At 42.1% G+C, this 12,794-nt stretch overlaps 2 protein-coding genes across 2 annotated transcripts; both read left to right on the forward strand.

Annotated features, from left to right (window-relative positions):
- The first annotated feature begins 155 nt into the window (after positions 1–155).
- Positions 156–4,052, forward strand: si:dkey-12e7.4 (SDR family oxidoreductase). Its single transcript, XM_021570530.2, has 6 exons — positions 156–425; positions 2,469–2,520; positions 2,616–2,803; positions 2,904–3,062; positions 3,179–3,289; positions 3,461–4,052. The coding sequence occupies exons 1-6, from the start codon at positions 210–212 to the stop codon at positions 3,572–3,574; spliced, it is 840 nt and encodes a 279-aa protein (XP_021426205.2). The 5' UTR covers positions 156–209; the 3' UTR covers positions 3,575–4,052.
- A 104-nt stretch (positions 4,053–4,156) lies between these two features.
- On the forward strand, positions 4,157–8,538 carry syt19 (synaptotagmin XIX). The gene is made up of 6 exons (XM_036954743.1): positions 4,157–4,586; positions 6,254–6,443; positions 6,618–6,697; positions 7,502–7,912; positions 7,994–8,323; positions 8,419–8,538. The coding sequence occupies exons 2-5, from the start codon at positions 6,275–6,277 to the stop codon at positions 8,180–8,182; spliced, it is 849 nt and encodes a 282-aa protein (XP_036810638.1). The 5' UTR covers positions 4,157–4,586; positions 6,254–6,274; the 3' UTR covers positions 8,183–8,323; positions 8,419–8,538.
- Positions 8,539–12,794: the final 4,256 nt, after the last annotated feature.

Below are 12,794 nucleotides of genomic sequence, written 5' to 3' on the forward strand. Positions count from 1 at the left end.
AACTCCATCTCACCAAAACAGACTGACATTTCAGGAGGTCTTTTCAAACAGCTCTTACACTAAAAGTACATTATCATCATTTTGACAATTTCACAGTTCTAGTCCAACCTCATAGTGTGGAAATATATAAAACACGGGAAATTACGTGTATAACTGCACTGGGCCTTTAAATCATGTGACTAGGCTAAACCACTTTAGTAAGTCATGGTATGATTACTCACTACATTAGATACGAAGAAATAGCCCACAACAAATCCAAATTTCTCATAATAACCATGAGTAGTGCTTTTAAAAATTGCCGAACGGTAATGGTGACAGGAGCCAGCCGAGGCCTCGGTCTGCGAGTTGTGGAAAGTCTGGTGACAGAGAGCTCTGATCCGGACAAGATTATTATTGCCACGGCCAGAAACCCGAGCGGGGCCCAGGTAATTAAACACATGCGGAAATGTTATACGTCTTGTTTTGAGCGTATCCTAGGCTACAGTATTGAAACGGCCCTGGGTTGGGTTTATAAGCGCGGAAATCGACTCTGCTGTTTTATTACATTGGTATCATAAGTGACCAGACCTTACATCCACGACAGTGCGTGTGCTTGGCCGGTGAGCGCGTTCCTGTAAAATGTAGAGTCGCAAGCTAGCGCGAGGACGCGCTCTATGAAAGGAGGGAGTAATGTAACGACCCTGGATTTATAAACGCGGAAATCGACTTTACCGCACGAAGATGCTTTTGCGGCACAGTCGATAGCGCGATGGACTTCGGGCTGGAAGTTCGAGGGTTCTGCCTGTTTCATTACAGTATTCTTTATTGGGGTTGGTGGATGGTGGATGTTTTTTAATGTTTTTATTTCACCTTTATTTAACCAGGTAGGCTAGTTGAGAACAAGTTCTCATTTGCAACTGCGACCTGGCCAAGATAAAGCAAAGCAGTTCGACACATACAACAACACAGAGTTACACATGGAATAAACAAACATACAATCAATAATACAGTAGAAAAAATCTATATACAGCATGTGAAAATGAGGTGGGTTAAGGGAGGTAAGGCAATAAATAGGCCATGGTGGCGAAGTAATACAATATAGCAATTAAACACTGGAATGGTAGGATGTGCAGAAGATTAATGTGCAAGTAGAGATACTGGGGTGCAAAGGAGTAAGATAAATAAATAAATACAGTATGGGGATGTGGTAGATTGGATGGGCTATGTACAGGTACATTGATCTGTTAGCCTTTCTGGCAGCTGGTGCTTAAAGCTAGTGAGGGAGATAAGAGTCTCCAGTTTCAGAGATTTTTGCAGTTCGTTCCAGTCATTGGCAGCAGAGAACTGGAAGGAGAGGCTGCCAAAGGAAGAATTGGCTTTGGGGGTGACAAGTGAGATACACCTGCTGGAGCCGTGCTACTGATGGGTGTTGCTATGGTGACCAGTGAGCTGAGATAAGGCGGGGCTTTACCTAGCAAAGACTTATAGATGACCTGGAGCCAGTGGGTTTGGCAACAAATATTAAGTGAGGGCGAGCCAACGAGAGCATACAGGTCGCAGTGGTGGGTAGTATATGGGGCTTTGGTGACAAAACGGGTGGCACTGTGATAGACTGCATCCAATTTGTTGAGTAGAGTGTTGGAGACTATTTTGTAAATTACATCGCCGAAGTTGAGGATCGGTAGGATGGTCAGTTTTATGAGGGTATGTCATGTAACGTAAGGTCTATCATATAGGTCATTTGCATATTCTCAATATTTTTTTACATGTTGATGTAGGCTAACATTTGCTCATACCTTCTCAAACAGACCAATTTTGTATTCGTACAATATGTTACAAATTTACCAGATGTATGATATGTTACAAATTCCAATTTGTTGTGGCTAATGTTAGCTATGCTAGGGGTTAGGGGTTATGGTTAGGCTTAAAGTCATGCGTACGTCTTGCAACCCAAAGGTTGCGTGTTCGAATCTTATCACGGACTACTTTTGCATTTTAGCTAACTACCTACTACTTTGTATCTACTTTGGACCTACTCAGCATGTTAGCTAACCCTTCCCCTAAGCCTTTGACTTAACTCCTAACCATAACCTTAACCCCTAACCTCGAGCCTAGCCAACGTTAGCCACCTAGCTAGGGTTAAGGTTAAAGGGTTAAGGTTAGGGAAGGGTTAACTAACATACTAAGTACGGTTAGAGGGGAATGGTTAGCTAACATGCTAAGTAGTTGCAAAGTAGCTAAAGTGGTCCGTGATGAGATTCAAACAAGAAAACTTTGGGTTGCTAGACAATCTTATACACTCTACCCATCCACCTTTCTGTGTTTTTTCCTTAAGTAACCTTCTGTCTTATGTAACCATACCAAACGTAACATATCATACTAATTTGAGTGTCCCGGATTTACTATTTTATGTCTAGTCTATATCACTGGTGAATGCCGATCTGTCATGTGCAATGTAGTTGTGTGAAGTAATTATCTGTGTTTTGCAGGAACTCCAGAAACTAGCTGAAAGACATCCAAATATCCATATAATAACACTTGGTAAGAATAATTAAATCAATAACTTTTGTATGCATGATATAATGCTATATAAAAAAAATAATATTGTTTTCTTACTGACTTTGCCTCCTCTCCAGATGTTGTCAGTCAGGAGAACATAGAGAAAGCTGCACAAGACGTTGACCTGCTTGTTCAGGAGCTGGGCCTCAATTGTCTAATCAACAATGCTGGAATCAATGTTGTCGCCAATTTTGAGACAGTCACGGCTGAGAAGATGTTGGAGAACTTCCACACCAACTCTGTGGCCCCCCTTATGATCACTAAGGTTTCCTTTGTTAATTTTTATCTTTACATAAACAAAAATACATGATAGTCCACCTGCATGAGAGAAATAGAAATGTTCTCACATTCTGTATCTCTGCCAGGCTCTCCTACCCCTGCTGAAGAGGGCAGCTGCCAAAGGCACGGGCATGGGCATCCATAGAGCTGCGGTCATCAACATGACTTCCTTGTTAGGGTCAGTCGAGCTCAACTGGGGTGACCGGGCCAAGAACTTCAAGTGGTATCCTTACAGAACATCCAAGGTATGTGTATCATTGGTCATTTGACAACCTGATAAATGTGGACAGGTGTCAAGCAGATATAAGCCAGACTAACATAAGTGACATGGCTCTGACAACAAGTTGTTCTGTATTGACAGAGTGCTCTGAACATGGTGACCCGATGCATGGCAGTGGATCTGGAGGCTGATGGCATCCTGTGCATGGGCCTCCACCCTGGCTGGGTACGCACTGACATGGGCGGACCAGAGGTAGGCCTCTATTCTCTTCTCAACAGAGAGAACATAATGCACACTGCATCACAATATCTGTCCCTACATCCATACTTGTTTATTTTAGTAATAGCCCCATGAGAATAAATAGTATTTTTTTATGGAATCATTGATAATGAATAATCTTTAGAATTTCCCCTTTGCCTCCAGGCACCTTTGAGTCCAGAGGAGAGCATATCTTCTGTGTTGTCAGTAATTGGTGGATTGACTGAAAAGGATCATGGGTCATTTCTACACTACACCGGGGAGCCACTACCCTGGTGATTGGAATATCACCATGAATGATTTTAGAAGTTGTTGGTTTGCACATGTTTATGCTTTGACTATGCAAAGTTGAATGTACTACCTAGATAGCAGTTTTGCATGAAAAAATGCATCATGTAATGTTCCATATGACATTAATATTTATTTGCTGTAACACTGACACTGTATGCCTAGCCTATGTTATTAAAACGAGGCAAGTTAATTGTTCTGTAGGCCTATGTGCAACAGGTTGAAGTGTCGAGGAAGCAAATAGTGGACAGTCTTTTGTTTGTCTTTGAAGGAATTTGTTCTTTCAGCTTAGGATAAGAGTATTTGAAGAGTATTATGAAGATGATTTATTTGTGTCTTTAGAAATATAGTAACATATAGTATCCTGGAAAACAACATTTATCCTCTGTTATTTCCCCTGTGACTCATAGTAGGAGTTTGTCTGATGTTAGCTGAAATAAAAGTTATGCACACAAGTGTTGAAAAATGAGGATCAAGGAAGTGGGTGGATATTTTAAAAACCTTCTCTTCCAAATGTTAGGAATACTTTTGCTTTGCTCTAGTTATCTCAGAGAGCTGCATGTCTCTGCACAAAACAAACACTATTAAGACATTTTCAATTCAGAAGTCAATTGTATATGATCACTTAAACATCCAAACACTACTAGATGACTGCTGAAACAATTCAACCCAGTTTTATGTGCATACTATCTTATTCATCTGGTGGCTATTTGGGTACTACATGTGATAAACCTCACCTAGCAGTTGCTTTGCAAATCGTGCTGGTGGAACAATGAGCCAGAGAGGAATAGCTTCAAATGTCAAGGCTGCTTTTGGAGTAAGTAAATAAGACAAGCCAGTCTTGGACTGTCATTAGAAACTAATCCAACCTGTTTAACTAGGTGGTGGATAGTCAGGTGCTGTAATGATCAGTGAGTCAGTTCGCCAGAGAACGAATGTATGGTAATGTAAACACACAAATGACAGTGAATGGAGGAGAGGGACAGACAGACTGTGTCATAAGGTATTCATTATTATTTCACAAATATCACATTTCGTTTAGTCTTTTATAATTGTAAATCTCACAGATTGTGTTTGCCAGAGTGTGTCACTGTATTTCTCTCTGGCAATTGTAAAGAATGGACAGAATACAGTGAATAAGGAATAAGGATATGGGTGACTTCATTGTTATACACTTGTAAATAATGTGTAATAACATGGTATTGGGGAGCCACTTGCTTTGAAATATATATTTAGCTTACTTCTCTAATATATACTGAACGAAAATATAAATACAACATGCAGCAATTTCAAAGAAGTTACTGAGTTACAGTTCATATAAATAAGTCAATTGAGATTGACATTGACAATTGACAATTGACATTCATTAGGCCCTAATCTATGCCGTTCACACGATTGAGCAGGAGTGCAGCCATGGGCCCACCCACTCGGCAGCCTGGCCCAGCCAATCAGAAATAGTTTTTCCCCACAAAAGGGCTTTATTACAGACAGAAAGATTCTCAGCACTCCCCCCACCCCCCCTCAGATGATTCCTGCCGGTGAGGAAGCCTGATGGGGAGGTCCTGGACTGGCGTGGTTACACGTGGTCTGCAGTTGTGAAGCCGATTGGACATAATGCCACATTTTCTAAAACAACGTTGGAGGCAGCTTATGGCAGAGAAATTAACATTAAATTCTCTGGCAACAGCTTTGGTGGACATTCCTGCAGTCAGCATGCCAATTACACGCTCCCTCAAAATTTTAGGCATCTGTGGCATTGTGTTGTGTGACTAAACTGCACATTTTAAAGTGGCTTTTTATTGTCCCCAGCACAAGGTGGGGGATATTCCACACCTGTCAGGTGGATGGATTATCTTGGCAACGGAGAATTGCTCACCATGTGAACAAATTTGTGCAGCAAATTTAAGATAAATAAGCTTTTTGTGCTGTATGGAAAATGTAGGGGATTTTTCATTTCAGCTCATGAATTATGGGACCAACACTCGTTTATATTTTTGTTCAGTATAATTTTCTTGGTTATGAAGGAGTTGTTATACAGCAACACTAACTAAAGAATGTTGTCTCACTATAGCAGGGAGGGCCACATTTTCTGAGCAAAATAAATAAATAAATTGTATTTTTAAAAATGTTCATTGCTGGCCATAAAAGACTGAAAACACCAGGGAATCAGCTCCAAGTGATTCTAATTTTGGAAGCCTGTTCCTAAGTATTCCCACGCATAATAGAGAGATACATGTGATCGTATACAAATGTAAGCAAGGTTTGAAATTATAATGTTTTAGTCAAGTAGTATATCTGTTTGGGCTTCTTGCCGTCAATTTACAGTCTACAAATTAGATGTAATTATGTTCCGGCCCCCCGACCACTCAAGAAAAAATCGACCTGCAGCTGAATCTAATTGATGATCCCTGCTCTATAAGGTTAAATGTCCATTAATAATATGAACGACAGATGGGAGACAAGGACGATGTTCAAGTAGCAATGTTTTCCATAGGTGAGATTTTAGTTTCATTTCCAGAAGGAGACTAGCCGAAAGGTTGTTACTGGTTCCTACCGAAGTCGTTTAACCATTGAGAATTGCACTCATTTTGCATATATGATACGAGAGTGAATATATGATTTGAATAGAGCATTAGAAGTGTTGAAATTATATGGAGTCCTGCTATACAGGACTTCACATGGCTGAGAGACATGAATTTCCTTGCCACCACGGACCTGTCCATTGGGGACCTACGTATGCCATTCACTGAAGAGGTCAAGTACTGTATCCTGGGAATCTCTGCAGCCCTCTTCCTGATTGCTCTGAGCATTCTGGTGTGGCAATTATACCGATACCGCTCATATGCTCCAAGGAAACCTCGTAAGTTAACTAAAACTAATCTAAGTTATCAGTTGGATTTTTGTCAAACCATATAGGTCAAACACCAATATACAGTAGAATTAGATCGAGTAAAAATTGAAGTACTGAACAGCAAACTCCTACATTTTTGGGACAAGACTTTGGCTCATGCTGCTATATTTCTATTCACTGCAGTTGATGAGTTACTTTCATCTGATGGCAAGCCAGCAAAGACTGGAGTCTTCCACACAGAAACCCAGAGGCCTAATTTTAAGGTAAGAGCTCTCTATTACTTGTAACCATTAATTCCTTTCTCACAAGGAACACTCTCCATTTAATTTGTCTACATTGCTATCACTGACACATTGAGCAACAAGCTTCTACTAATATCTTTCCACCCATGTTGTTCTTGGATTTTATTTATCTGTTATTTTACCAGGTAAATTGACTGAGAACACATTCTCATTTGCAGCAATGACCTGGGGAATAGTTACAGGGGAGAGGGATGAGCCAATTGTAAACTGGGGATTATTAGGTGACCGTGATGGTTTGAGGGCCAGATTGGGAATTTAGCCAGGACACCGGGGTTAACAACCCTACTCTTACGATAAGTGCCAGGGGATCTTTAATGACCTTGGAGAGTCAGGACACCCATTTAACGTCTCATCTGAAAGACGGCACCCTACACAGGGCAGTGGGGTATTTTTTTAGACCAGAGGAAAGAGTGCAAGCCCCTTCAACACCACTTCCAGCAGCATCTGGTCTCCCATCCAGGAACTGACCAGGACCAACCCTGCTTAGCTTCAGAAGCAAGCCAGCAGTGGTATGCAGGGTGGTATGCTGCTGGCACAGTTTTCTCTCAATGTTGCCTACCATAGTCAGTTTTCACACATTGTAATATACAGTGAGAGTTAGAGTTCACAAACTAGGGTTAGTCATTGTGAATTAGATTGGGACTGTAGTGTTTTTGTCAAATAACCCTACAGCCTACAACAACAAATGAATTCAATGCATTTACATCTCAAAAACTCACTCTTAAACACACTGAAACAGATATTAGGACCATATCTGTTCCCCAGGTGGAGAAGCTCCATGAAGAGGCGCGGAGGTTGAGCAATTGCCTGTCCATGGGCAGCCATGTGGAGTTGCTCAGCCTGGAGGACCAGCAGGAAGAGGTGGTGGTGCAGGGCTCCCTGCGCTTTTCCCTCTACTATGACCAGCTGCAGTCCAGACTGGTGGTCACCCTTCTGGAAGCCTGGGGTCTGCCGGTGAGGGACTTAAGTCGCAGTGTGGACCCCTTTGTGAGGGTCCGGCTGCTATGGGCCAGGCAGGAGAAGGAGAAAGAGGAGCAGTCCTCTCCTTCGCTGCAGTGTGTGCTCCATGAGTGGCAGTCCCATATGGTGAAGGACAGCAGCAGCCCAACGTTTGGGGACCAGTTCTCCTGCTCTCTGGAGGAGGAGGATGTCCCTCACATCACCATCAGGTTTGAGGTACAGAACTGAGATAATTACTTGAATTACATTGACAAGCTAATAAAATCAGATTACAACATCTTTTTCTCTTTTCCGCAGGTTAAAGACTTTGATAAATTCTCCAGGCATAGGATCCTGGGAGAGGTCAGAGTTCATCTGTGTGATATGGAAATCTCATACCCTCTTGAAGTCATCAAGGACCTACAGGCACCACAGAAGGTGGGTGATACACTCTATCTGGATCTATGTGTACAAAATTATATACATTCCGTCTGTGTACTTTCTTGACTTCAGTAATACATTATTATAATTTCCAGGACCTGGTTGGAGAGGTGCTTCTCTTTATGAAGTATCTCCCCACCCTCCAGAGGCTAGAGGTTGGTCTGCTGAAAATCAGGGCACCACCTCAGCCAAGTAAAAAAAATCAAGGTAAATGCCACTTTTCTTGTGTGATAAACTCATTATTGAGCTGAAGTTACATACTGTTGCATTGTAGATGAAGGTTCTGTTGACTCTGTTCACAGCACTGTATGGCAAGATCAGTGTCCTCTGCAACCAGTTCAAGCTGCGGCACCAGAAGTCCACTGTTAAGACCTGGAGGGAAGTGACCGTCTTCAACGAAGTCATGATGTTCACACTGCCAGACCCACAGATCAGGGAGTGCTGCATTGTGGTCTCTGTGTACGAGGTCCCTGCAGCCAAGAAGTCATCCAAACGCCTGGTTGGCCAGGTCACCTTTGGAAAGGGAAAGAGCTCAGAGGATGAACACTGGAGTTTGATGATGCGATCAATTCGTCAGCCAATAGCAAAGTGGCATCAGCTCTTAATCTGAGGCTAGCCAGGTCAGTCTACCTACTTTGACTATGTTCTTGTGATGCACAGCATATTGTAAAAGTGTGAAGGATCAGCATTACAGGGGATTTACACTGACATTTAGTTTTTCAAGCTATTTCTCACAACTGATATCACCTATCTATGAAATATAGACTACTATATTGAAATTGTGTGGATAAATAATACATTCCAGCTGCTCACCTGATATGAGCAGTGCCTGATCACCTGTGAATAATATAAGTATTACCAGTAGGCAAAGTATTTAATGTTGCGCTGCACCCCCCCCCCCCCCCCCCCCCCCCCTTTTAGGAACACTAGAGGGCACTCTTACTCAGTAGTTCATTTCTTGAAGAAATCTATAGGCAAAGAGGTTGAATAAAAACATTCACATATTTATACAATCTCGGCTCTGAAGTCGGACTCCCGCGAGCAGTTTAGGCACTTTCAAGGTTCCTTCCAAGGTACACGGAGCAAAAAGATGCCTAGACAGGATGCTAGATAGTGCGTGCAGTATCATCAGTGGAGGGGAGACTTACTGGGCATAGACGTCAATTCAACATCTATTCCACGTTGATTCAATGTTATTTCATTGAAATGACATTGAAACAACATTGATTCCCCCAGTGTGTGCCCAGTGGAGAGAGAGTAGAGTGACACACACACAGCGTTTGATTTGATTGTATCTGCCGGTGATGGGCAGGAAGTATGTTTGTAAATTAATTTGATCAAGCAATGTGACCTATGCTTCTTACGGAGCCTTCATGATGAATAAATAAAACAAAACTGTTTTGTTTCTCTATAATACTAGCCACCTAACAATTTGATGAAGTTGGCTTTAGATATCCAGCTAGATAGGTTCCCAATCTCCCAACCTCATAACTAGCTACCAAGCAATTTCAAGCTATCAATCAAGTTAGAGTAGCTTGTCTAACTATCTTAGTTGTTAAGATAAACAAACTCATATTTTTTTATATTAGAATTAGGCATGTTTGACGTGTTAGAAAAATGCTAAATTCTCAGGTGTTTGAAAAATGCAAAAACAGAAGAGTTGTCTGAGTTCAGACCGCAACCCCAAAACATGTGCTTCCCCAATCACAAAATGAAACTACAAAATCTCTCCCAACACTGTGAGCTGTTGATGTGAGATTAGTGGTCAACTTGCATCTCACACTCTCAAGGCCATTCCCAGGCGGTGCCCACCCCTTTTCCAGGCCAATGTGCTGTTAGCTCTTGCTTGCTGCCACCCCCCTACCTACTACCTCCTGTGAACAAGCAGAGGCCTGAGAAAATAAACTTAGAGACCTTGAGATGGAAGGGACCTTCAGCCGTGCCTTTAGAGGGGCTGCAGTCTACAGGCAATTACTGTCCATTGTCCACACTCCTAATGAAGTACAGCTCTCAGGGGTAATGCAGGTCAGTGACCTGCCGCAGTGGGAGGATTCTGTCCATTCTACTAAGGGTTTTGCACAGCGTTTTGCACAACATGCACACAGTCATAAGGCTTTTTAAAACCTCTTAAATATAACTAAATGTAATTGTAAGTGGTATCTACGTAATCCCCAAAAGTAATTATTTATCATGAGAGGGACATAAACAATAACTAGTAATGCTGCATACTCCAAGAAAGGTTACAATTATTTTGTATAAATTGCTGAGATTTAGTCACTTTTGAGGACACAAGCTCTAGTACAAATATGAGGAAAATATGAAAAGGAGGGCCGAACATGCCCATTCACATTGACAGGGCTGTAGTGGAGCGGGTCGAGAGTTTCAAGATCCTTGGTGTCCACATCATCTACAAACTATCAGGGTCCAAACATACCAAGACAGTCATGGAGAGGGCACAACAACACATTCTCCCCCTCAGGAGACTGAAAAGATTTCACATGGGTCCCCAGATCCTCAAAAAGTTCTACAGCTGCACCATCGAGAGCATCCTGACCGGCTGTATCACCGCCTGGTATGGCAACTGCTCGGCATCCCCCCTTTAATTTTACACTGCTGCTACTCGCTGTTTATTATGCATAGTCACTTTACCCCTACCTACAGTGGGAAGAACCAGTATTTGATACACTGCCGATTTTGCAGGTTTTCCTACTTACAAAGCATGTAGACGTCTGTCATTTTTGTCATAGGTACACTTCAACTGTGAGAGACGGAATCTAAAACAAAAATCCAGAAAATCACATTTTGATTTTTTAGTAATTCATTTGCATTTTATTGCATGACATCAGAAAAGCTGAACTTAATATTTGGTACAGAAACCTTTCTTTGCAATTACAGAGATCATACGTTTCCTGTAGTTCTTGACCAGGTTTGCACACACTGCAGCAGGGATTTTGGCCCACTCCTCCATACAGACCTTCTCCAGATCCTTCAGATTTCGGGGCTGTCGCTGGGCAATATGGACTTTCAGCTTTTTTTTTCAGATTTTCTATTGGGTTCAGGTCTGGAGACTGGCTAGGCCACTCCAGGACCTTGAGATGCTTCTTGCAGGAGCCACTCCTTAGTTGCCCTGGCTGTGTGTTTAGGGTCGTTGTCATGCTGGAAGACCCAGCCATGACCCATCTTCAATGCTCTTACTGAGGGAAGGAGGTTGTTGGCCAAGATCTCGCGATACATGGCCCCATCCATCCTCCACTGAATACGGTGCAGTTGTCATGTCCCCTTTGCAGAAAAGCATCCCAAAAGAATGATGTTTCCACCTCCATGCTTCACGGTTGAGATGGGGTTCTTGGGGTTGCACTCATCCTTCTACTTCCTCCAAACACGGCGAGTGGAGTTTAGACCAAAAAGCTCTATTTTTGTCTCATCAGACCACATGACCTTCTCCCATTCCTCCTCTGTATCATCTAGATGGTAATTGGCAAACTTCAGACGGGCATGGACCTTGCATGCGCTGCAGGATTTTAATCCATGACGGCATAGTGTGTTACTAATGGTTTTCTTTGAGACTGTGGTCCCAGCTCTCTTCAGGTCATTGACCAGGTCCTGCCGTGTAGTTCACGAGGTGAGATTGTGCATGGAGCCCCAGACCGAGGGTGATTGACCGTCATCTTGAACTTCTTCCATTTTCTAATAATTGCACCAACAGTTGTTGCCTTCTCACCAAGCTGCTTGCCTATTGTCCTGTAGCCCATCCCAGCCTTGTGCAGGTCTACAATTTAACCCTGATGTCCTTACACAGCTCTCTCGTCTTGGGCATTGTGGAGAGGTTGGAGTCTGTTTGATTGAGTGTGTGGACAGGTGTCTTTTATACAGGTAACACGTTCAAACAGGTGCAGTTGATACAGGTAATGAGTGGAGAACAGGATGGCTTCTTAAAGAAAAACTAACAGGTATGTGAGAGCCAAAATTCTTACTGGTTGGTAGGTGATCAAATACTTATGTCATGCAATAAAATTCGAATTAATTACTTAAAAATCATACAATGTGATTTTCTGGATTTTTGTTTTAGATTCCGTCTCTCGCAGTTGAAGTGTACCTATGATAAAAATTACAGACCTCTACATGCTTCGTAAGTTGGAAAACCTGCAAAATCGGCAGTGTATCAAATACTTGTTCTCCCCACTGTACATGTACAAATTACCTCGACTACCCCCGCACATTGACTCGGTACTGGTACCCCGTATATATAGCCTCTGTATTGTTAATTTAGTGTGTTACTTTTTATTTATTTTTTGACTTTAGTTTGTTTAGTAAATATTTTCTTAACTCTATTTCTTGAACTGCATTGTTGGTTAAGGGCTTGTAAGTAAGCATTTCACCGTAAGGTCTACACTACACCTGTTGTATTCGGCACATGTGACAAATACAATTTGATTGGATTTGATTTGATTTGTATATGTAATGTTTTATATGATGTATTTCCCATTCAACAAAACTGTATGAATAGGAGCGGCAGGGTAGGTAGGGTAGCCTAGTGGTTAGAGCGTCAAACCTCTGAGCTGAAAAGGTACAAATCTGTCTTTCTGCCGCTGAACAGGCAGTTAACCCCCTAGGCTGTCATTGAAAATAAGAATTTGTTCTTAACTGACTTGCCTAGTTAAATAAAGTTAAAATGAAT

The sequence above is a fragment of the Oncorhynchus mykiss genome, chromosome 2 (assembly GCF_013265735.2).
Source record: "Oncorhynchus mykiss isolate Arlee chromosome 2, USDA_OmykA_1.1, whole genome shotgun sequence".
NCBI lineage: Eukaryota > Metazoa > Chordata > Actinopteri > Salmoniformes > Salmonidae > Oncorhynchus > Oncorhynchus mykiss.

What these genes read in the sequence shown, in the direction of transcription:
- si:dkey-12e7.4 (XM_021570530.2), top strand. Translation starts at nt 210, where the DNA reads ATGATTACTCACTACATTAGATACGAAGAAATAGCCCACAACAAATCC. An exon ending in GAAACCCGAGCGGGGCCCAG is followed by an intron (nt 426 to 2,468) that starts GTAATTAAACAC and finishes TGTGTTTTGCAG; the next exon opens with GAACTCCAGAAACTAGCTGA. An exon ending in CCCCCCTTATGATCACTAAG is followed by an intron (nt 2,804 to 2,903) that starts GTTTCCTTTGTT and finishes TATCTCTGCCAG; the next exon opens with GCTCTCCTACCCCTGCTGAA.
- syt19 (XM_036954743.1), top strand. Translation starts at nt 6,275, where the DNA reads ATGAATTTCCTTGCCACCACGGACCTGTCCATTGGGGACCTACGTATG. An exon ending in CCCAGAGGCCTAATTTTAAG is followed by an intron (nt 6,698 to 7,501) that starts GTAAGAGCTCTC and finishes TCTGTTCCCCAG; the next exon opens with GTGGAGAAGCTCCATGAAGA. An exon ending in ACATCACCATCAGGTTTGAG is followed by an intron (nt 7,913 to 7,993) that starts GTACAGAACTGA and finishes TCTTTTCCGCAG; the next exon opens with GTTAAAGACTTTGATAAATT.